Source organism: Lipotes vexillifer, unplaced genomic scaffold, assembly GCF_000442215.2.
Source record: "Lipotes vexillifer unplaced genomic scaffold, Lipotes_vexillifer_v1.1 scaffold504, whole genome shotgun sequence".
Lineage (NCBI taxonomy): Eukaryota > Metazoa > Chordata > Mammalia > Artiodactyla > Lipotidae > Lipotes > Lipotes vexillifer.
Genome location: NW_006785225.1, coordinates 165,563 through 186,214, shown reverse-complemented (window position 1 = coordinate 186,214; position 20,652 = coordinate 165,563). Strand labels below are relative to the sequence as shown.

The 20,652-nt window shown below is 50.8% G+C and overlaps 3 protein-coding genes and 1 pseudogene across 4 annotated transcripts in view; 1 reads left to right on the top strand and 3 right to left on the bottom strand.

Annotated features, from left to right (window-relative positions):
- PSKH1 (protein serine kinase H1) overlaps window positions 1-14,690 on the top strand; it is a 37,962-nt gene extending 23,272 nt beyond the window's left edge. Inside the window, exon 3 of the mRNA XM_007457261.1 lies at window positions 12,387-14,690. Within this exon, the coding sequence (XP_007457323.1) occupies window positions 12,387-12,704 (318 nt within the window). The 3' untranslated portion in view covers window positions 12,705-14,690. The remainder of the gene's footprint in view (window positions 1-12,386) is intronic.
- On the bottom strand, window positions 366-867 carry LOC103083222 (40S ribosomal protein S12 pseudogene; annotated as a pseudogene). Its single transcript, XR_014368643.1, has one exon. The product of XR_014368643.1 is annotated as a 40S ribosomal protein S12 pseudogene (transcript).
- CTRL (chymotrypsin like) lies at window positions 12,844-17,165 on the bottom strand. The gene is given in 10 exon segments (XM_007457324.1): window positions 12,844-12,876; window positions 15,151-15,318; window positions 15,406-15,425; window positions 15,428-15,476; window positions 15,478-15,539; window positions 15,625-15,802; window positions 15,941-16,022; window positions 16,145-16,224; window positions 16,316-16,419; window positions 17,063-17,165. Coding segments are annotated over 10 exon segments (879 nt in total).
- A 1,903-nt stretch (window positions 17,166-19,068) lies between these two features.
- PSMB10 (proteasome 20S subunit beta 10) overlaps window positions 19,069-20,652 on the bottom strand; it is a 2,599-nt gene continuing 1,015 nt past the window's right edge. The window contains exons 5-8 of the mRNA XM_007457259.1: window positions 20,254-20,373; window positions 20,090-20,148; window positions 19,297-19,448; window positions 19,069-19,180 (exon numbers count right to left, since the gene is read on the bottom strand). Coding sequence (XP_007457321.1) covers window positions 19,069-19,180; window positions 19,297-19,448; window positions 20,090-20,148; window positions 20,254-20,373 — 443 coding nt within the window. The remainder of the gene's footprint in view (window positions 19,181-19,296; window positions 19,449-20,089; window positions 20,149-20,253; window positions 20,374-20,652) is intronic.

The following is a 20,652-nucleotide window of genomic DNA, read 5'->3' as shown; positions in this document are numbered from 1 at the left end:
AAGACTGTCTTTTCTCCATTGTATATCCTTGCCTCCTTTGTCATAGATTAGTTGACCATAGGTGCGTGGGTTTATCTCTGGGCTTTCAATCCTGTTCCATTGATCTATATTTCTGTTTTTGTGCCAGTACCATATTGTCTTGATTACTGTAGCTTTGTAGTAGTCTGAAGTCAGGGAGTCTGATTCCTCCAGCTCCGTTTTTTTCCCTCAAGACTCCTTTGGCTATTCAGGGTCTCTTATGTCTCCATACAAATTTTAAGATATTTTGTTCTAGTTCTGTAACAAATGCCACTGGTAATTTGATATGGATTGCATTGAATCTGTAGATTGCTTTGGGTAGTGTAGTCATCTCTTTTTTTTTGAGGAACAAGAGCCCAGTTTTTTTTATTTGATCATTTCTTGCATTTGAAGTACTCCTCGATGACATCCTTGGCCTGAGACTCCTTGCCATAGTCCTTAACCACCACACAGCTGCAGCCAACCACTTTACGGGGTTTTCCCTCTCTGTTAGTTTTATAGAGGCCTACCCATTCCCCTAGTTTCTTGTTGTCATCAACCTTAATCAGGTTGATTTGGTGCTCAGCACAAAGGGCCTCCACCAACTTGACATACATAGGCTCATCACAGTTGGACGCAACCACACAGATATGGGCTTGGCGCTTGTCTAAGGCTTTGGCAGCTTCATGAATTCCACGTGCTAGGCCATCGTGGATGAGGGCGGTCTTAAGCACGTCTTGCAGAGCAGTATTAATGTCCATTACACCTCCAGCAGCAATGCCTTCCTCGGCCATGGCGGTGGGTTACGGGTGGAGCCGAATCTTGAGTGCACCCGTGCCTGCGCCTCCGCCTCCGCGCGGCTCCGCAGCGGCAGGGCAGTATAGTCATCTTCACAATATTGATTCTTCCAATCCAAGAACATAGTATATCTCTCTATCTGTTTGTCTCATCTTTGATTTCTTTCATCAGTATCTTATAGTTTTCTGAGTACAGGTCTTTTACCTCCTTAGGTAGGTTTATTACTAGGTATTTTATTCTTTTTGTTGCAATGGCGAATGGGATTCTTTCCTTAATTTCTCTTTCTGATCCTTCGTTGTTAGTGTATAGGAGTGCAAGAGATTTCTGTGCATTAATTTTGCATCCTGCAACTTTACCAAATTCATTGATGAGCTCTAGTAGTTTTCTGGTGGCATCATTAGGATTCTCTATGTGTAGTATCATGTCATCTGCATACAGTGACAATTTTACTTCTTCTTTTCCAATTTGTATTCCTTTTATTTCTTTTTCTTCTCTGGTTGCTGAGGCTAGGACTTCCAAAACTATGTTGAATAATAGTGGCGAGAGTGGACATCCTTGCCTTGTTCCTGATCTTTGAGGAAAAGCTTTCAGTCTTTCACCATTGAGAATGATGTTTGCTGTGGGTTTGTCGTATATGGCCTTTATTATGTTGAGGCAGGTGTGCTCTGTGCCCACTTTCTGGAGAGTTTTTATCATAAATGGGTGTTGAATTTTGTCAAAAGCTTTTTCTGCATCTATTGAGATATATGGTTTTTATCCTTCAGTTTGTTAATATGGTGTATCACATTGATTGATTTGCATATATTGAAGAATCCTTGCATCCCTGGGATAAATCCCACTTGATCATGGTGTTTGATTCTTTTAATGTGTTGTTGGATTCTGTTTGCTAGTACTTTGTTGAGGATTTTTGCATCTATATTCATCAGTGATACTGGTCTGTAATTTTATTCTTTTGTAGTATCTTTGTCTGGTTTTGGTATCAGGGTGATGGTGGCCTCATAGAATGAGTTTGGGAGTGTTCCTTCCTCTGCAATTTTTTGGAAGAGTTTGAGAAGGATGGGTGTTAGCTCTTCTCTAAATGTTTGATAGAATTCACCTGTGAAGCAATCTGATCCTAGTCTTTTGTTTGTTGGAAGATTTTTAATCACAGTTTCAATTTCACTACTTGTGATTGGTCTGTTCATATTTTCTATTTCTTCCTGGTTCAGTCTTGGAAGGTTATACCTTTCTAAGAATTTGTCCATTTCTTCCAGGTTATCCATTTTATTGGCATAGAGTTGCTTGTAATAGTCTCTTAGGATGCTTTGTATTTCTGCGGTGTCCATTGTAACTTCTCCTTTTTCATTTCTAATTTTATTGATTTGAGTCCTCTTCCTCTTTTTCTTGATGAATCTGGCTAAAGGTTTATCAATTTTGTTTACCTTTTCAAAGAACCAGCTTTTAGTTTTATTGATCTTTGCTCTTGTTTTCTTTGTTTCTATTTCATTTATTTCTGCTCTGATCTTTATGATTTCTTTCCTTCTACTAACTTTGGATTTTGTTTGTTCTTCGTTCTCTAGTTCCTTTAGGTGTAAGGTTAGATTGTTTATTTGAGATTTTTCTTGTTTCTTGAGGTAGGCTTGTATTGCTATAAACTTGCCTCTTAGAACTGCTTTTGCTGCATCCCATAGGTTTTGGGTCGTCGTGTTTTCATTGTAATCTGTCTCTAGGTATTTTTTGATTTCCTCTTTTATTTCTTCAGTGATCTCTTTGTTATTTAGTAACATATTGTTTAGCCTCCATGTGTTTGTGTTTTTTACGTTTTTTTCCCTGTAATTAATTTCTAATCTCCTAGTGTTTTGGTCGGAAAAGATGCTTGATATGATTTCAGTTTTCTTAAATTTACCAAGGCTTGATTTGTGACCCAAGATGTGATCTATCCTGGAGCATGTTCCGTGTGCACTTCAGAAGAAAGTGTAATATGCTGTTTTTGGATGGAATGTCCTATAAATATCAATTAAATCTATCCGGTCTATTGTGTCATTTAAAGTTTGTGTTTCCTTATTAATTTTCTGTCTGGATGATCTGTCCATTGGTGTAAATGAGGTGTTAAAGTCTGCCACTATTATTGTGTTACTGTCGATTTCCTCTTTTAGAGCTGTTAGCAGTTGCCTTATGTATTGAGGTGCTCCTGTGTTGGGTACACATATATTTATAATTGTTATATCCTCTTCCTGGATTGGTCCCTTGATCATTATATAGTGTCCTTCCTTGTCTCTTGTAACATTTATTTTAAAATCTCTTTTATCTGATGTGAGTATTGCTACTCCAGCTTTCTTTTGATTTCATTTGCATGGAATATCTTTTTCCATCCCCTCACTTCCAGTCTGTATGTGTCCCTAGGTCTGAAGTGGGTCTCTTGCAGACAGCGTATAGATGGGTCTTGTTTTTGTATCCATTCAGCAAGCCTGTGTCTTTTAGTTGGAGCATTTAATCCATTCATGTTTAAGGTAATTATTGATATGTATGTTCCTATTACCATTTTCTTAATTGTTATGGATTTGTTTTTGTAGGTCCTTTTCTCCTCTTGTGTTTCCCACGTAAAGAAGTTCCTTTAGTATTTGTTGTAGAGCTGGTTTTGTGGTGCTGAATTCTCTTATCTTTTGCTTGTCTGTAGAGCTTTTGATTTCTCCATCGAATCTGAATGAGATCCTTGCCGGGTAGAGTAATCTTTTTTTTTTTTTAGCATCTTTATTGGTGTATAATTGCTTTACAATGGTGTGTTAGTTTCTGCTTTATAACAAAGTGAATCAGCTGTACATATACATATATCTCCATATCTCCTCCCTCTTGTGTCTCCCTCCCATCCTCTCTATCCCACCCCTCTAGGTGGTCACAGAGCACTGAGCTGATCTCCCTGTGCTATGCAGCTGCTTCCCACTAGCTATCTATTTTACGTTTGGTAGTGTATATATGTCCATGCCACTCTCTCATTTCGTCCTAGCTTACCCTTTCCCCTCCTTGTGTCCTCAAGTCCATTCTCCACGTCTGCATCTTTATTCCTGTCCTGCCCCTAGGTTCTTCAGAACCATTTTTTTTTAAAAGATTCCATATATATGTGTTAGCATACGGTATTGCCCCCGAGTAGAGTAATTTTGGTTGTAGGTTCTTCCCTTTCATCACTTTATATATATTGTGCCACTCCCTTCTGGCTAGTAGAGTTTCTGCCGAGAAATCAGCTGTTAACCTTATGGGAGTTCCCTTGTATGTTATTTGTCGTTTTTCCCTTGATGCTTTCAATAATTTTTCTTTGTCTTTCATTTTTGTCAGTTTGATTACTAATGTGTCTCAGCGTGTTTCTCCTTGGGTTTATCCTGCCTGGGACTCTCTGCACTTCTGGACTTGGGTGGCTATTTCCTTTCCCGTTTTAGGGATGTTTTCGACTATAATCTCTTCACATATTTTCTTGGGTCCTTTCTCTCTCTCTTCTTCTTCTGGAACCCCTATAATGCAAATGTTGTTGTGTTTAATGTTGTCCCAGAGGTCTCTTAGGCTGTCTTCATTTCTTTTCATTCTTTTTTCTTTATTCTGTTCCATAGCAGTGAATTCCACCATTGTGTCTTCCAGGTCACTTATCCGTTCTTCTGCCTCAGTTATTCTGCTATTGATTCCTTCTATTGTATTTTTCATTTCAGTTATTGTATTGTTCATCTCTGTTTGTTCCTTAATTCTTCTAGGTCTTTGTTCTTTAATTCTTCTAGGTCTTTGTTAAACATTTCTTGCATTTTCTCGATCTTTGCCTCCATTCTTTTTCCGAGGTCCTGGATCATCTTTACTGTCATTATTCTGAATTCTTTTTCTGGAAGGTTGCCTATCTCCACTTCATTTAGTTGTTTTTCTGGGGTTTTATCTTGTTCCTTCTCTGGTACAGAGTCCTCTGCCTTTTCATTTCGTCTGTCTTTCTGTGAATGTGGTTTTCCTTCCACAGGCTGCAGAATTGTAGTTCTTCTTGCTTCTGCTGTCTGCCCTCTGGTGGATGAGGCTATCTGAGGGACTTGTGCAGGCTTTCTGATGGGAGGGACTGATGGTGGGTAGAGCTGGGTGTCGCTCTGGTGGGCCCAGGACATTGTTAAAAGCAGACATTACTTGGTTGCTGACACAGGTTGCCAACATCCCTGATTAGAAAGCAAGCACACAGCATCCTTCCTCACTCTTGAGTTGCACTCTGTTTCCCTCCTGTCCCTGTCCTTCACTTTGCAGACTCTGGGCAGGGACAGGTTGGGGAGCAAGATTTCATTTTGTTATTCATATCAAGTTTTATTTTTTTTAATTTATTATTATTATTTTTTTGAATTTTATTTATTTTTTATACAGCAGGTTCTTATTAGTTATCTATTTTATACATATTAGTGTATATATGTCGATCCCAATCTCCCAATTCATCCCACCATCCCCAGCCCCCACTTTCCCCCCTTGGTGTCCATACGTTTGTTCTCTACATCTGTGTCTCTATTTCTGCCTTGCAAACTGGTTCATCTGTACCATTTTTCTAGGTTCCACATATATGCATTAATATACGATATTTGTTTTTCTCTTCCTGACTTGCTTCACTCTGTATGACAGTCTCTGGATCCATCCATGTCTCTACAAATGACCCAGTTTTTTCCCCTTTTTATGGCTGAGTAATATACCGTTGTATATATGTACCACATCTTTATCCATTCGTCTGTCATTGGGCATTTAGGTTGCTTCCAAGACCTGGCTATTGTAAGTAGTGCTGCAGTGAACATTGGGGTGCATGTCTTTTTTTTTTTACATCTTTATTGGAGTATAATTGCTTTACAGTGTTGTGTTATTTTTTGCTATATAACAAAGTGAATCTGCTGTATGTATACATATATCCCCATATCCCCTCCCTCTTGCGTCTCCCTCCCACCCTCCTTATCCCATCCCTCTAGGTGGCTGCAAAGCACAGAGCTGATCTCCCTGTGCTATGCAGCTGCTTCCCACTAGCTAGCTATTTTACATTTGATAGTGTATATATGTCAGTGCTACTCTCTCACTTCGTCCCAGCTTACCCTTTCCCCCTCCATGTCCTCAAGTCCATTCTCTACGTCTGTGTCTTTATTTCTGTCCTGCCCCTGGGTTCATCAGAACAATTTTTTTTTTAGATTCCATATATATGTGATAGCATACGGTATTTGTTTTTCTCTTTTTGACTTCACTCTGTATGACAGACTCTAGGTCCATCCACCTCACTACAAATAACTCAATTTCGTATCTTTTTATGGCTGAGTAATATTCCATTGTATATATGTGCAACATCTTCTTTATCCATTCGTTTGTCAGTGGACACTTAGGTTGCTGCATCCATGTCCTGGCTATTGTAAATAGTGCTGCAATGAACATTGGGGTGCATGTATCTTTTTGAATTATGGTTTTCTCAGGGTATATGCCCAGTAGTGGGATTGCTGGGTCATATGGTAGTTCTATTTTTAGTTTTTTAAGGAACCTCCATACTGTTCTCCATAGTGGCTGTATCAATTTACATTCCCACTAACAGTGCAAGAGGGGTTCCTTTTCTCCACACCCTCTCCAGCATTTGTTGTTTGTAGATTTTCTGATCATGCCCATTCTAACCGGTGTGAGGTGATACCTCCTTGTAGTTTTGATTTGCATTTTTCTAATAATTTAAAATATTTTCTTGGCCGCACTGCACAGCATGTGGGATCTTAGACCAGGGATTGAACCCACACCCCCTGCAATGGAAGCACAGAGTCTTAACCACTGGACTGCCAGGGTAGTCCCCATCTCAAGTTTTAGAACACAGCTTTACCATCCTTTAAGTTGTCACGCCTTTTCTCATTTTATTTTTATCTTTGAGATTCTCTGCCTCTTTTTTATATATATATATATATATATATAAATTTATTTATTTATATTTGGCTGTGTTGGGTCTTTGTTGCTGTGCGCGGTCTTTCTTTAGTTGTGTCGAGCAGGGGCTGCTCTTTTTTTTTTTTTTTAGGGGCTACTCTTCATTGCGGTGCATGGGCTTCTCATTTCAGCGGCCTCTCTTGTTGCGGAGCATGGCCTTGAGGCGCACAGGCTTCAGTAGTTGTGGCATGCGAGCTCTAGTGCGCAGGCTCAGTAGTTGCAGCACGTGGGCTCAGTAGTTGTGGCTCGTGGGCTCTAGACCACAGGCTCTGTAGTTGTGGTGCACAGGCTTAGTTGCTCTGCAGCATGTGGGATCTTCCCGGACCAGGGCTCGAACCCATGTCCCCTGCATTGGCAGGCGAATTCTTAACCACTGCGCCACCAGGGAAGCTCTTCTGCCTCTTTTTAAACCTCTATTGTCTTCCTCCTTTTTCTCCTGTCAGCCTCTCTCCCTCAACATCTTTCTGTTTTCTGCTGCTCAGGTCCCCCCACCCACAGCGTGGTCTCAGCGTGGTGGATACTGTCTGTTCTGGAAGTCCAGACACCGGGATGGTGAGTGTCTTGACCAGAGGAGGAGATGCTGGCTCTACAGCCCCACAGTGTCTAATTGTGCTGATTTTTACAAAACACTTTTCCTCATGGTTAACATCAGAGTGTGCTGTTCTTATCACACTAATAGTTCTGCTCTCCTGAGTGAACCTGAAGCTCCATTTCCCAGAATTTCCTCTGTGCCCTTCTCTCTGCTGTCATTCAGGCCCATGTCAGTACAGGAAGGAGGACTTTGAACGTGGGAATGCTGGATCTGAAGACACATGTTGAGACAAAGTTGAGGGAAGAACTGAGTCATGGGAGCAAAGCCCAGGCTTCTTTCTCCCCCTTCTTCCCCTAGCATCTCTTTGCCTGGGCGTCCTTCTCTGCCAGGGAACCTTCCCCAGTGTCATCATGGGCTGGAAGAGAACCCATAAAGGTCAAGACATCAAGTCAGCTTAAACGTTAGATGCTCTACTTCTCTTCCTCACATGCAGCCAAGTGGGGAAAAAAGATGGGGAGCCATCTTCTTACAAGCCAGGACTTTATAAACTGGAAGAGACTTAGAATTCATTGCATTCAGCTCCTTCATATTAAAAGTGAGGATGCTGTGATTTCTCTACGGTCAGCCAAGACAGTAGACCTAGAACACAGGTCACTGGACCCCAGCCCAAAGAGACGCTAGGCCTTTTTCTCCCCTTACTTGAGAGCCGTCAGACCTGCTTACCAGAGGGAGGCTAGGGTATGCCCCGTCAGCTGGGTTTGCTGCTGGAAGGAAGCAGCTTCCTCCTCCCTCTGCAGCCTAGGCCTCGAGAGCTGGTTCCAGCCCTTGTTCCCTTAGCCCTGGGGCTCAAGGCAGGACCATGGAAGTAGCTTGGGTAACATTCTTGCCAGGCCCTTGTGACATTAGAGCTAGAGCAAGTGAATGAGACTGGGACGGGAGGAAGTGTGTCCTCTGAGCTGGAGTGGCAAACCCTTTCTGGTCTGGTGCCTCCCTCTGAAGGGAGAGTTGGATTCAGCTGCTGAGTGTCACCAGGAGTGACTGGTCCCACAGAAGCAGAGCGATGAGGAGGGTGAAGTTGGTTAGGAAGTGCTCATGGGGGAGATCCTTCTTCTACCCTATTGGTTTCTCTGCTGTTACAGCATCAGGAGTAGGTATCTGAACTGCAAGGACTCTGGGGGTTACAGGGTAGGCAGAAGGGTGGCCAGCTCGATGGTCAGAAACAGGGTGGAGGTGATACCCTTCCTCCTACGGCCTCTTCTTGTCCTCCTCTTGGGGCAGGACCCCTCACCCACACAGCTCATGAAAGACTGACTTGTGGACAGGAGGGTGCAGGCTGTCACCCTGAGTATTGCAGCTGTCCTCTGCACACTCAGGTCTCACGGAGGCCTGAGTGTCTGGAGGCAAGACCGACTGACATTTTCATATTCCCTTTCATGCCCCATGCTCTTTGACACCCCAGAAATGGGTGGAAGCCTCTAGGAGACTGGCCAGGTGGTACCTGGGGCCTGTCCCTTCTGCCACCCACCTGAGGCTTAACATGTGTCCCTGATCTGGCCCCAAGTGTACTGAGGCAAAAGTTCTGTCCTTTACCCACAGCTGGCAGTTAGAGCTGTGGAAACTGAAGAACATGACAGTTTATCATTTTCCTTTTTCCTCATGCCCATTTTTCTTTTTCTTTCTTTTGGCTCCACCGTGCGGCATGTGGGATCTTAGTTCCCCGACCAGGGGTCAAACCCGTGCCCCCTGCAGTGGAAGAGTGGAATCCTAACCACTGGACTGCCAGGGAATTTCCCATTTTTCTTTTCCTCACTTGGCTGCATATGAGGAACAGAATGTTACCTGGCCAGTCAGTCAGAGGCTGCCAGACATACTCATGTGGCTCCAGAGGCCTGAGCATGTTGGGGAAGCAGGTGGGTTGGTCTGCATGTGTTGATCGCTTTCTTTTTTTTTTTTTATTTGGTTGTGCTGAGTCTTAGTTGTGGCAGGTGGGCTCCTTAGTTGTGGCATGCATGTAGGATCTAGTTTCCTGACCAGGGATCGAATCCGGGCCCCTTGCATTGGGAGCACGGAGTCTAAACCACTGTGCCACCAGGGAGGTCCCGATCGCTTTCTCAGGAGGTGCTGAATTGGACTTGGCCAGAAGTGTGGCCATGGGTGAGTGTGGAAGGCCTTGCTTCTCCTTTGTGAGCCCTGTTGGAGACCTCCAAGGGGCCACTATTCTGGAGGTCAACATAAGCCCCTGCCCCGCTGTCAGTGGGCTGGCTTGAGGACCACCTTCCTGTGTTTGTCCTGTTTGACTTCCCACTGCAGGTCCCTCAGTGTGTGAGGGTTAGGCTGGGTGCCATTGCACAGCCCGGTTCTCATGTCAGGACAGCTTGAGTCATGTTGTCTTAGGGGACCCACCTGCGCACAGTTCTTCAAAGATGGGGAGAGCTGGGGCCTGCCAGAGAGGGTGGGCAGGCCCTCAGACTAACGAGCCCATCAGCATTCCTCACACGGCTGCCTGTACAAGGTAATTGGAGAGGCAAGCGCCTGGGGGAGGAGGAGGGGCAGATCAGTCCGGCTCACATTGGTTATCATGGCAACAAGCAGCAGGGGTTGACAGCTGGTGTGAGCCTGTGTCACTCTGGAGGTGGAGATGCTTAAGCCCACAGTGCGTGTCTAGTGAGAGGCCCATCTGAGACTGCACTGGACTGGTTTGGAACTGCAGGGGGCCTTGGTTTGTTTGGCTGGGTATGGATATGAAGTGGGGTTGCCTCTGATCCACCCGTGTTCAGGTTCCTGACTTGTGAGTCCAGGTTCGCCACTTTTTATTCTGTCATTTGCAGAGGAGTTGCCTCTCTTCTGGCTTGACTGGACCAAGGGCCAGGGGCAGAATCCATGTCCCAGCCTTGTTTGGCTGGCCTGGGCTGGCAGCTCTGTCTTGGAGCTGTCCCACCAACAGGCTAGGCTGAGCTGCAGTGTGTTCCCCAGTGATTTCTCCTTTTCTTGGAGACCATAAAAGCCGCAGTGCAGCACAAGCACAGGTATTCCCATGACCTGTTCCAGCTCTAGGTTTGCTTTGTCCATCAGTGGCCCCATTATGCCTGCATCTTTCCATTTCTCAAATGAGTGACAGGGGCCACAGTGTGTCTGTGGTCTAGATTGGCTGGCCCCTCACAATGGCTCTTTGTGTTCAGGTGGCAGCAGCAAGCCATGGGGCTTTCTTGAACTGAGAGCCCACAGCTACTGTGGCAACTGTCTAGTCCAGTCACCCTGCATGTCAGCCTCAGTATCAGAGCCCTGAGTTACACAGGCCTGCAGGGAAATGTGGACCAGGCTGCCTGCGTGGGAGGGCTGTTGCTCCTTGCTCTCCCTCACTGCTCTCAGACAGCACGGGATTTATGGGCCCTACCTGCCCTCCTCCTGGAGGCCAGTTGCTTGCCAGGAATCACTGGGAGCTGGCCCATTGGTGAGGAGGACCCTGTTAGGTGGCTGTTTAGAAATCTGGGCTTTCTGTGACTTTCTTCCAGTTCACCTCAGTAAAAGTTGAGATTTGCCTTCCAAAGGGCAAGTAAGGATAACAACTACAAGTAGCTCCACCCCTTCTTCAGGACTCCAGATGAGTCTTTTCCTTGTTTCCTACCCCACCCCACCCACTGCCTCCCGGTACATCGGCATCAGTGGGGAAAGGCATGGGGGAAGAGTTGGGGGTCAAGGAAGCCTGACTGGGGGTGGCGATAACTGTGTTAGTGTGTCTGCTGAGTGGGCATGCAGCTACCCCAAATGTGGGCTCTCAGACTTTCCGGAGCCCCTTGGAGAGTGTGTTCAGGGGCTCCTCGAGGTGAAGGGCACCACGGGGTAGAACAGTCAGACCTCTCACCAGACAGGAAGGAGGGTGATAGGACCCCTGGCATCCCAGCCGAACCACCTGGAGCAGGCTCAGCAGAAGTCCTAGCCACCCACCCTTTGGAGTGTGTCAGAGCCCGTGCCAGAGTGCTCCCAAGAGATGCAGGGACTCGGAAAAGTGCTGCGTCTGCCCTCCTTCAGCAGAGTAAGTCAAGGGCCCGGGCATCTGAGCCCCACATCCTGAAAGCAGCTGCAGGAGAGGGCACCCATCAGGTGCCATGCATGGGTTGTTTACTTGCTGAGCCTCTATCTACTGAGTGCCTCCTGTATCCCTGGCACCAGGCACTGGTGAATAGCTAAGCATGGTCTAATGGGAACAATAAACTTGAAATTATTCGAATAGTTGCTTAGCACTGGGGGCTAAGAGAGGGAGTGTGAGCAAGTGTCCTTTAACCTGAGAACCTGAGGATTCAGCCAGGTGAAGACAATTTGTGCAGGCTGAGGCCCTGAGACAGACGGCTGTTCGGTGTGTGGCTGAGATGAGGCAGCCGTGGGTGCATGTAGCAGAGCAGGCTTTGTGCTGAGGGAAGAATGTACTAAAATGAGGCTGGCACAGGGTACTGCCAGGAGCCCCTGTGTGGCTTAGAGAGGTCATGCAGACATGAGAAGCACCCCTGAGAAGGGTCCTAATCCCTGCTGGGCTTCCAGGATCCCCCTGCCATCCCAGCAGATGGAGAAATCTAGTTGCCTTGAATTGTTTCCTTTTCTCCTCATGGCTGAGAGGCTGAGGCTGAGGCTGATGCAGAGAATGCAGTGATTATTTTGGCCACTTTTTCAGTTGGAAGGGAGGGCAGACCCTGTTTCTAAGGACTAGGAAGTGGCCCAGTATGGGCATCCAGTGATGGGAGCTTAAGTCCGGCTCAAGATATGGTGGAACGTTTGGGTCGTTCTCATTAAATCGCCCTGAGTTATGGTGGTCCTGGGGTAGGTTGGATGGTCTTGACGGGGGCCACCTCCTTGAACCAGGCTTTGAGTCCAGGGCGCCTTTGAAGTTTGCTCCTCAGGGAGGGGGTGGATCCTTCTCCTCCTATCACACTCCATGTCACTCAGAGAGCAGCCTCTGCTCAGTGGCCTGGGTCAGCACTGGGTGGGAAGGGGAGGCCAAGAATGCTCTACATGAGAGGAGCTGGGCAGTTCCTCTCTCTAGGGGGAGAGTGCAGGGCTACTGGACAGGTCTGAGTGCTGTGTAGGTGACATCATCGGGATGTTCAGGGCAATGTTGAGTGTGCTTGCTCTAATGCTTGTCCTTGGCTTCTAGCCCTGGCCCAGTGTGTCCAACCTGGCCAAGGACTTCATTGACCGCCTGCTGACGGTGGACCCTGGCGCCCGTATGACGGCACTGCAGGCCCTGAGGCATCCGTGGGTGGTGAGCATGGCAGCCTCTTCATCTATGAAGAATCTGCACCGCTCCATCTCCCAGAACCTCCTCAAACGCGCCTCCTCACGCTGCCAGAGCACCAAATCTGCCCAGTCCACGCGTTCCAGCCGCTCTACACGATCCAACAAGTCTCGCCGAGTGCGGGAGCGAGAGCTGCGGGAGCTCAACCTGCGCTACCAGCAGCAGTACAATGGCTGAGCTGCCAGGCTGGGGTGCTGACATGGCATGGCCCCAGCCTGGCCACACACTGCTGTGCCATCTGGGCCCACTGCCCTCTCTAGAGATAGGTCTGTATGGTCTGTGGTAGGTGAATGGCCCTAGCCCCTTCTCTGTGCCTTCAGCAGTCCCCATCTTCACCCTGGGCCTGAGTCTGGTGCGACAGAGTGGAGGGAGCCCTGGGGCATACGAGCCCCCTGAACGGGGAGCCTGGTCTGGCACTAATGCTCCTTTTGCTGGACAGCTGCTCTGGTACATGTTGGGGGAAGGGCAGGACCTGGCCTTCAGTCTCCTCACCTCTTGGCTCTTCCCTAGACCAAAGGAGCATGCAGTGCCAGGTTGAGGGTGTCCTGTGGTCCCAGGACTCTTTGGGACAGTTACTTCTGGAATCCCCCCTTTCCTCTACCAAGCCTTCCTGTCTGCCCTCCCCCCGCCCCACATTCCATGGCATCCTGATCCTCATGATTATGCTCCAGTGAGAGGCCCAGGTAGACCCACAGCTTGTGCCTTGGCTGGACTCTCAGCCCCTGGCTAAGTCTAAACAGCCTCCCACCTCCCAGCCAAGATCTGTCTTCCTTCATGGTGCCCCCAGGGACCCCTCCCGGCCCCAGGACTTGCCAGGATCTCTTGTGGTAGGACCATGGAATGGTCCTTGGCCCTCTGTACTGTGTGGCCATGTTGGTAGCAGGCTTGCTCCAGGCTTCAGCCTCTCTCTGACTATGAGAGTTCCTGCCCACCAGCCTACTGCACTCAGTGCCTTCTTTACAGAGCCTACTATCACCTCCCTCTCCCCCTTGGATGCCCATTCTATTCCCCAGGTGCCTCCTTCCCAACTGTTCGGGGTTAAAAGGAGCCCCACTGCTGCTACCTGGGGGATGGGGGCACCTGGGCCAAAGCAAAGGGCAGGGGCTTCCGAGGGAGAGCCCCATCAGGATTCCAGTGTCAGCCTTGGTTCCACCCTTGGTGTTGCCTCTCCCTTCAGATGCTGCTGTTCCCTCCTCTGCAGCTGCATGAAGGAGCCATCTAGTGTCTGGCATGAGTATGGGCGGCCGAGGAATGAGCACCATGCTCTCCCTTTATCCTCCAAGAGGAAGTCGGAAGGAAGGAGCTGCTGCATTGAGGGAGGGTCCCCGGGGTGCTCAACCCTATCCCCTTCTGCTGAGCTTCTGCACAGCTCCCCCTGGAACTTAGCCATACTGTGTGACCTGCCTCTGAACCCTGAGTGCCTGGGGCACTGACCTTCTCACGGTGGCCTTGCTCAGTCCAGCCTGTCCCTGCTTCTTTTCACAGCATTACCCTTCCATTCTGGGCCCCGCTGAATCCCCGTCTGGAGGGAGCCCCTGCGAGAGGTGGGTGGAATTGGGTGGCTGCTTTCCCAGAGGTCTGAGCCAGACCATCCCGCGTCAGTCATGGTGCCTCCCCACCACCATAGACGGGGCTAGAACCCAAGCCCTGTCCCTCCACAGCTGCTTTCAGTGGGTGGGAAGGAGCCAGGGCCCAGCTTTAGCCTTAGCTGGACTGCAGGTCCCCTGCCAGCAGGGAGGGTTTGGCTCTCAGTTCCTCCCAGTGGGTTCCCTTGGGCTAGGCCCTCCTCTTTTTGCATGTGCCACCTCCAGTGGGAAACCAAGCCAAAAGAGACCACTCTGGGCCAAGTCATTCGTGCCTTGTACACCCCCTCCTCCTGTCTCCAGTTCTCCTAGCACAAGGCAGTGGAAAGCCCAAGCCCCATGGCCTCAGAATTCCCCCTACTTCCCCAAGTGCCTCTGGGGATTTATTTCCTCTTTTGGCCAGGATGGGCCTGGTCCTGAAGGTAGGATGGAGGGAGTTTGGAGACTTGGGCCTTTATGCCATGGACTGTAGATGGAGAATGTGCAGTTATTTATTTTGTGTACTCAAGTTTGTAAATGTATCCTTCGTACTCAATAAACAGGCTGCCTTCCCCAGGGAAAGCTGCCCATTCATTCCGACAGCCCAGTCTCTTGCTGTGGACAAGAGGTTGCCCAGGAGGTGGTGGGGAGATGGGAAGAGCCCAGCCTGGTCACGGCTAGTCTAGGAGGATCCTGACACCTCAACACCTGCTGTGCCAGAAGACAAACGCCGCTTGGGGAGTGGGGCTCCCAAGAGCCTCTCTTTTTTTTTTTTTGCGGTACGCGGGCCTCTCACTGTTGTGGTCTCTCCCGTTGCGGAGCACAGGCTCCGGATGCGCAGGCTCAGCGGCCATGGCTCACGGGCCCAGCACCTCCAAGGCATGTGGGATCTTCCTGGACCGGGACATGAACCCGTGTCCCCTGCATCGGCAGGTGGACTCTCAACCACTGTGCCACCAGGGAAGCCCTAGCCTCTCCTTTTCCCTGAAACAGGAAGATAGACAGGCATACACGAGAGGACAGAGCCTGGGGTCTTTATTGGACTGAGATGGGGAGAGGGCCTGTGGTGGGCTTGGTTGTAGGCTATGATTGATCCAGGTACTGAACTTGCTAACCCGAGTGTACGTGGCAGGCGCGCGCACGTTGCAGTCACTGGCGCCCCAGGAGACAATACCAGTGAGCAACCACATGTCCCCCTTCTGGCAGACAAGCGGGCCTCCAGAGTCACCCTGATGGAAGGAGAGGGGAGAAGTTAGTGTGGAGGGTGGGAGTGTCACAGGACAGTGCAGAGGACAGGACAGGGTGCCAGTGCTCACCTGGCACGAGGAGGTCCCAAGGCCCCTGCACAGATCATAGAGTTGGTGATGCATGAGCCCCAGTATTGCTGGCCACTGACTCACGGTGACCAGGGGCAGAATCACCTGCTGCAGGCGTGCAGGAGTCACACTGCCTGTGGGCCGGGAGTGGGTGGTTAGGCCCCAGATGACTTGTCCCCACCCTGCTCTCCCACCCAGAGTTTTGGCCCGAGTTCCTACCCACACCGCTGAGGCGGCCACAGCCAGTGTGACACGTGAGGCCTTCAGGCAGCACCTCATTTGAGGAAGCCAGGCAAACTGGTGAGATGTGTGTTGTGTACTGGGCTAGGGAGGCGATCTCTAGTAGCATCATATTGTTGTTCGTGGTGGTGGGGTTCCAGAAAGGGTGCGTGATGGCCTGCGGAGCCAGGAAGGGGCCATGCAGGATGGGGATGGGCACAGGTCCCCAGGGTGATAGGTGCTGAGGGGACTAGGCCAGGGCATGCTCTGAATTCCTCACCCCCAGAGCCCACACACCTACACTGCCCACTCTGACCCGCAAGATGGACAGAACCTGCAAAGGCTCAGCGCTGGATGATAGGTCATACTCGCCCAGGATGACAAAGTGGCAGCCAGAGCTGCAGTGAGAGTGGGGTTGGGCAGCCACAAGGAGGGCAGAGTGACAAGAGAGGGGCCTCCAGGGCAAGGGGGTGGGGAGGTGGGGGCTGGCGGGGGGTGCGGGTAGAAGGAAAGCACTCACACAACATTGCAGTGGGCAGCAGAGACCACCCAGGACTGACTGATGAGGGAACCACCGCAGAAGTGGAAGCCGTTGCTGTCCTGGGGTCAGGGGTCAGGAGTGGGGGTGGGCCCAGGCTACACCCAGGCATGAAACACCTGAAACCCTGCCCCACCCCCAGGGTGCATGTACCTGCAAGGACACCTGCCAGGGCCACGAGCTCAGCACTGCATTCTCCCCATTGACAATCCTCTGGCTGAAGCTCAGCACCGGTCTGATGGCAGGAACGCCGCAGCCTGACCATTGGGCTGGTGAGGACCTGCTTCCCACATCCCAGCACACCTCTCCTCTTCTCCTCCTGGGTGCTCCCAGGCTGTGCCCCCCAGAGGGGTCCAAATCAAGAGGGCTCATCACTACCCCTTCTCACCCTGAGCACCTCTGGGCCTCTATAGCTATCTCAGTTGCCCCCATCCAACCAGCCTCCAAGTTCTGTCCATTCTTCCTCATCTCTCTCCAACCTACTCCCCACCATTCCCCAACTCCACCCCACCCCCGATCCCAGGCCATTTTTCTCCCTGTCCCCAAGAATATTCCTGTCTCCTTCCTAGCCTCTTCACTCCCTCCAGACCTCAATGGTCCATACCCCACATGCAGCCAGAAGGCTCTTCCTAAACTACATGTCCAACCTTTGCTTCTCAGCTTCCTAAACCCTCCCCGGCTCTTGGGCCCAGCCCAAGCTCCTGTCCCATTTGTGAGACTGGCCCCTGACCCCCTCTTGCTTCCTCCCAGACTTGCCACATCCTTTCTCCTTTGCCCACTCTGTCCACCTGCTTCCCTTCTAGCCAGCCTGGCCCCTGCCCTGAGCAGGAAGCCTGGGCTGCTGCTGGGAGCTGGGTTGCCCTAAGGCTGTTCAGTCAGGGCTGGGCCAGGCCCACTCACCCCAGGAGGAGCCAAGGAGGACCAGGGTAAGGATGAGGCTGAGCAGCAACACTGTGGCAGGCGTGACGTTGAGAACTGGGCCTGGCTTTATGGTTCTCTTCATCCTTCAGCCAAAGTCCCAGGACTGAGGCCAGGCAGCTGTGGAGGTTCAGCTCCCTGCCATGCTCTAGGCAGGAGGAGGGTCTCTTTAGGTCAAGGTCCTCCACTCAGGCCTTGACTTATCAGACAGAGCCCAGGTGTGAGGCTCTCACCTCCTCCACCTCCCAAAGCCTGGCCCCTGACTGGATCCCTGAACCACCTCACATCCCAAATGTTGAGCACCAGGTACCAAGGACTTGTGGTTAGACTTAATGGTAACCACCTGGTGGCTGGGATCAGGGAAGTCTCCCAGGGCTATCAGGAGCACCAAACTCACAGAAGCCTGCTCAGCACCCAGGGGTGTTCCTGACTGGTAGAGGGAATGTCCACCTGCACCGGCTCTGCTGTGGAAAGGCCAGGGCCAGGATGGGGGTGCTGGCGGGTTGCAAATCCTAACATATCACCTCAGTGATTCCTCATCAACTTGGAATGGGTGTCAACGGTTTGCTCAGGGAGATGCTGACTCTCCCGCCACATGGTGTTTGGACCCAAACCTTCATCTGTCTGGCTCCAAAGCCCACACTGTTCGTGATGAGATGATACACCTAGGAGGGCCCTTGTGCACAGGAGGGCAAGGTATGAGCCCTTGGTGACTGGCCGATCCTGGATGGAGATCGGGGTGGAAGGACGACAGCCGTCAAATCTGTGACAGCCTCCAGGCCTTGGGGCTCCCATGGACAAGCCCCCAGTATCTACAGTCCATTCACTGTAGAGCCCCAAGGTGAGCCTGAACTGAGGGAGAGAAGACACCCCTGTGTGCAAAGTTGCAACAGGTAAGTTGGCTTGCCTCCTTCTAGGGGTGTGAGGGCTTTGGCTGATTCAAGAACACATTAGTCAAAAAAATGAGTTAATTGCTGACTAGAGGGAAGGATAGATAGACACATGGTGAAGCAAATATAACAAAATACTAATTGTAAAGTCTGCAGTGGGTATATAGGTGTTCAACTTTTTTCCAGATTTTATGTTTTAATAAATAAAACATAAATAATAATAAAATACTGAGGGAAAAAGCGTAACTAGGGACCCAGGGATGTCCAGCCTGGAGTAGGCCCTCCCCAGGGGTTGGGCAGACTCTCTCTAACAGTTCCAAAGCTCCAGGGGAGCTCAGCCATTCTCTCCCAAGGCAGGATGCTCCCACTAGCACCCTGCACCTGGGCTGACACTCAGTGGGTGCTCAGCAAAAGTCTGCTGGATAAACGTGTCATGTCATCTCTCCCTACGAGCCCTGTGATCCCTGGCACCCAGGGATCACAGCCCAACACGTGCAAACAGAAGCTCAGCATCATGTTAGCACCTCAGGTGTGCCTGGTCATCAGAGGGGTTTCACAGATAAAGGTGTTGTAGGGGTGAGGAGTGCGCTTGTGAGAACTTGCCCTTGGAATCAGGGAGCAGCTCCTCCACCAGCATTTTAGCCGTCAGTGGGGATGGGGGTGGTCTGACTGAGAGCTGTGGGCTGTGTCCTTGGCCACTGGTGAGCCAGGTAAAGGCTCTATGTGGGGGCAATACATAGGGCCTTTTGGGTTGTACAACAGCCCTCAGTGGACTAGAGGGCAAGAGCAAGGCATGGGAGTGGTAGGGGAGCCTGTGTAGTGTGGAGAGTCAGGAGGGGGGCTTTCCACTTTGAGCCTGTGATACTTGCCAGGGCTGGGGTTCTGGAGAGGCAGATGCCTAAGGTGATGGGTGAAGTGCACCCCTTAGGCTAGGCACTGAAGCCATGGGAGGAAGTGCCCCCTGCAGGGATACCTTAGGCACAGAGCCCTGCTGGCTGCTTGTCCCCCTCCACCCAAGAAGGACACAGCCATCTGTCTAGGTATTTGTGTTTTCTGGGTTTATTCCTCCTTGTTCCAAGCTCTAAGCCTCAGCCTACTTCACTCCACATCCATGGCCTGCACAGTTTCCTCCAGCAGCTCCAGGGTCAGTGGCCTCACTGTCTCCGACAGGACAGCTGTGGTCCCAGGGGCAAAGCGGTACTGGCTGGACCTGGGAAGGAGAAAGGATGACCTCATCAAGTGGCCCGTCTTCTCTTTGCAGCCCCCTATTCCCCTTGCTACCACCCCATCCTCCCCTGTGACTTCCCCCATCTCCTATGCTCCTACCTCTCTATAGGCTCTGTGGGAGAACTCAGTGTTCGCAGCAGCTTGGCGCTGGTCCCAGTGATCACACATGCATCCACACTGCCCCCAGAGCCCAAGTCACCCAGGATCCCTGCAGTGATGGCTTCCACCAGCAGCTCCTGTGCTGCCTCCAGCTGTAAAGATGTGTGTGTGTGTGTGAGTCCTAATGGACCCTTTAGTATCACCCTCAGGCTACAGCCTGGAGACCATTAAATCTTGAAGGCTGGACTATTTACCATTTGCTCACACCCAAACTCCTCTCTCTCCCTACACCCCCATCTCCACCTCAGGCTCCTCTACCCTGGTTTCAGTATCCCTCTTTCCAGAGACCCCAATGTTCCCACTGCCCCCATCTTCACAAACTTGTCTGAGTCACACTTGTGGCTCTGCTTCCAGTGGCCTATTCACCCACCCACAATCCCTGGCTCACTGCCTTTTTCTTTCTGGGCCATAAGCACCTATAAAGTGACATATGCCTTCTGCTTCCATCCGCCCTAAACAAAAATCCAGACTCCAGACCCCACCTGCTGTTCCCTTCTCCCTCAACACCAAACGGCCCTCTCTGAGTTTTGACTTCTGGGACAGTCCAAGCTTTGGCACTGTTGGAATAGCACTTCACCCTCACTCCACTGGCCCCTCAGTCTCCACTCAGTCGTCACCTCCGAGAAGCCTAGCTCTAGAGTAGGCCAGGGTACCTCTGCGTTTCCCCAGCTCCCGGGTGTGCACTTCCCACCAATGCACGCGTAGTGGCGGGGCGGGGGGAGATGTCGCTCACCGTCATGTTCGGCTGGAACCGGTCCTCCAGCACTGCCAGGGCCGCATCCTGGCCGGAGCCTGCAGGCAGGAAGGGCATCTGAGGTCAGCCGCGGCCTCCCAGTAGCGGGATAAACGTTGAGGTCCCACGGGCGGGGTTCGCGGGAAGGGGGCGGAAGCGCTCACCCAGGGCCGTGAAGGGCAGACGGCTGTAGGAGCCGTGGGGGTGCACGCAGTAGAGCTGCGGTCCGGTGAAGTCTACGCCGCCCACAATCAGCGAGGCGCCCACGTATCCCCGGTACCTTTTCGCGGAGTGGGCGCGGTCAGTCGAACGCACAGGAATCTAGGTCCCGGCCCTCCGCGATACCGCCCTTGCACCCGAGCCCCGCCCCTTCCCGTGGTCTGGCGCCCCGTGACCAACAGCGTTCCTTCCTGCCACTCTCTTAGCTCCTCTTAGGCCAGCCTCTTCCGGTCTCTCGGACCTCGAGGCCCCGCCCTTTCTCCTGTCAAGCCTCCTCTCAGCCCTGCCCTCCCCACAACTGCCCCTCCCCAGGATCATTTTAGCCCCGCCCCAGCACCGGAAGA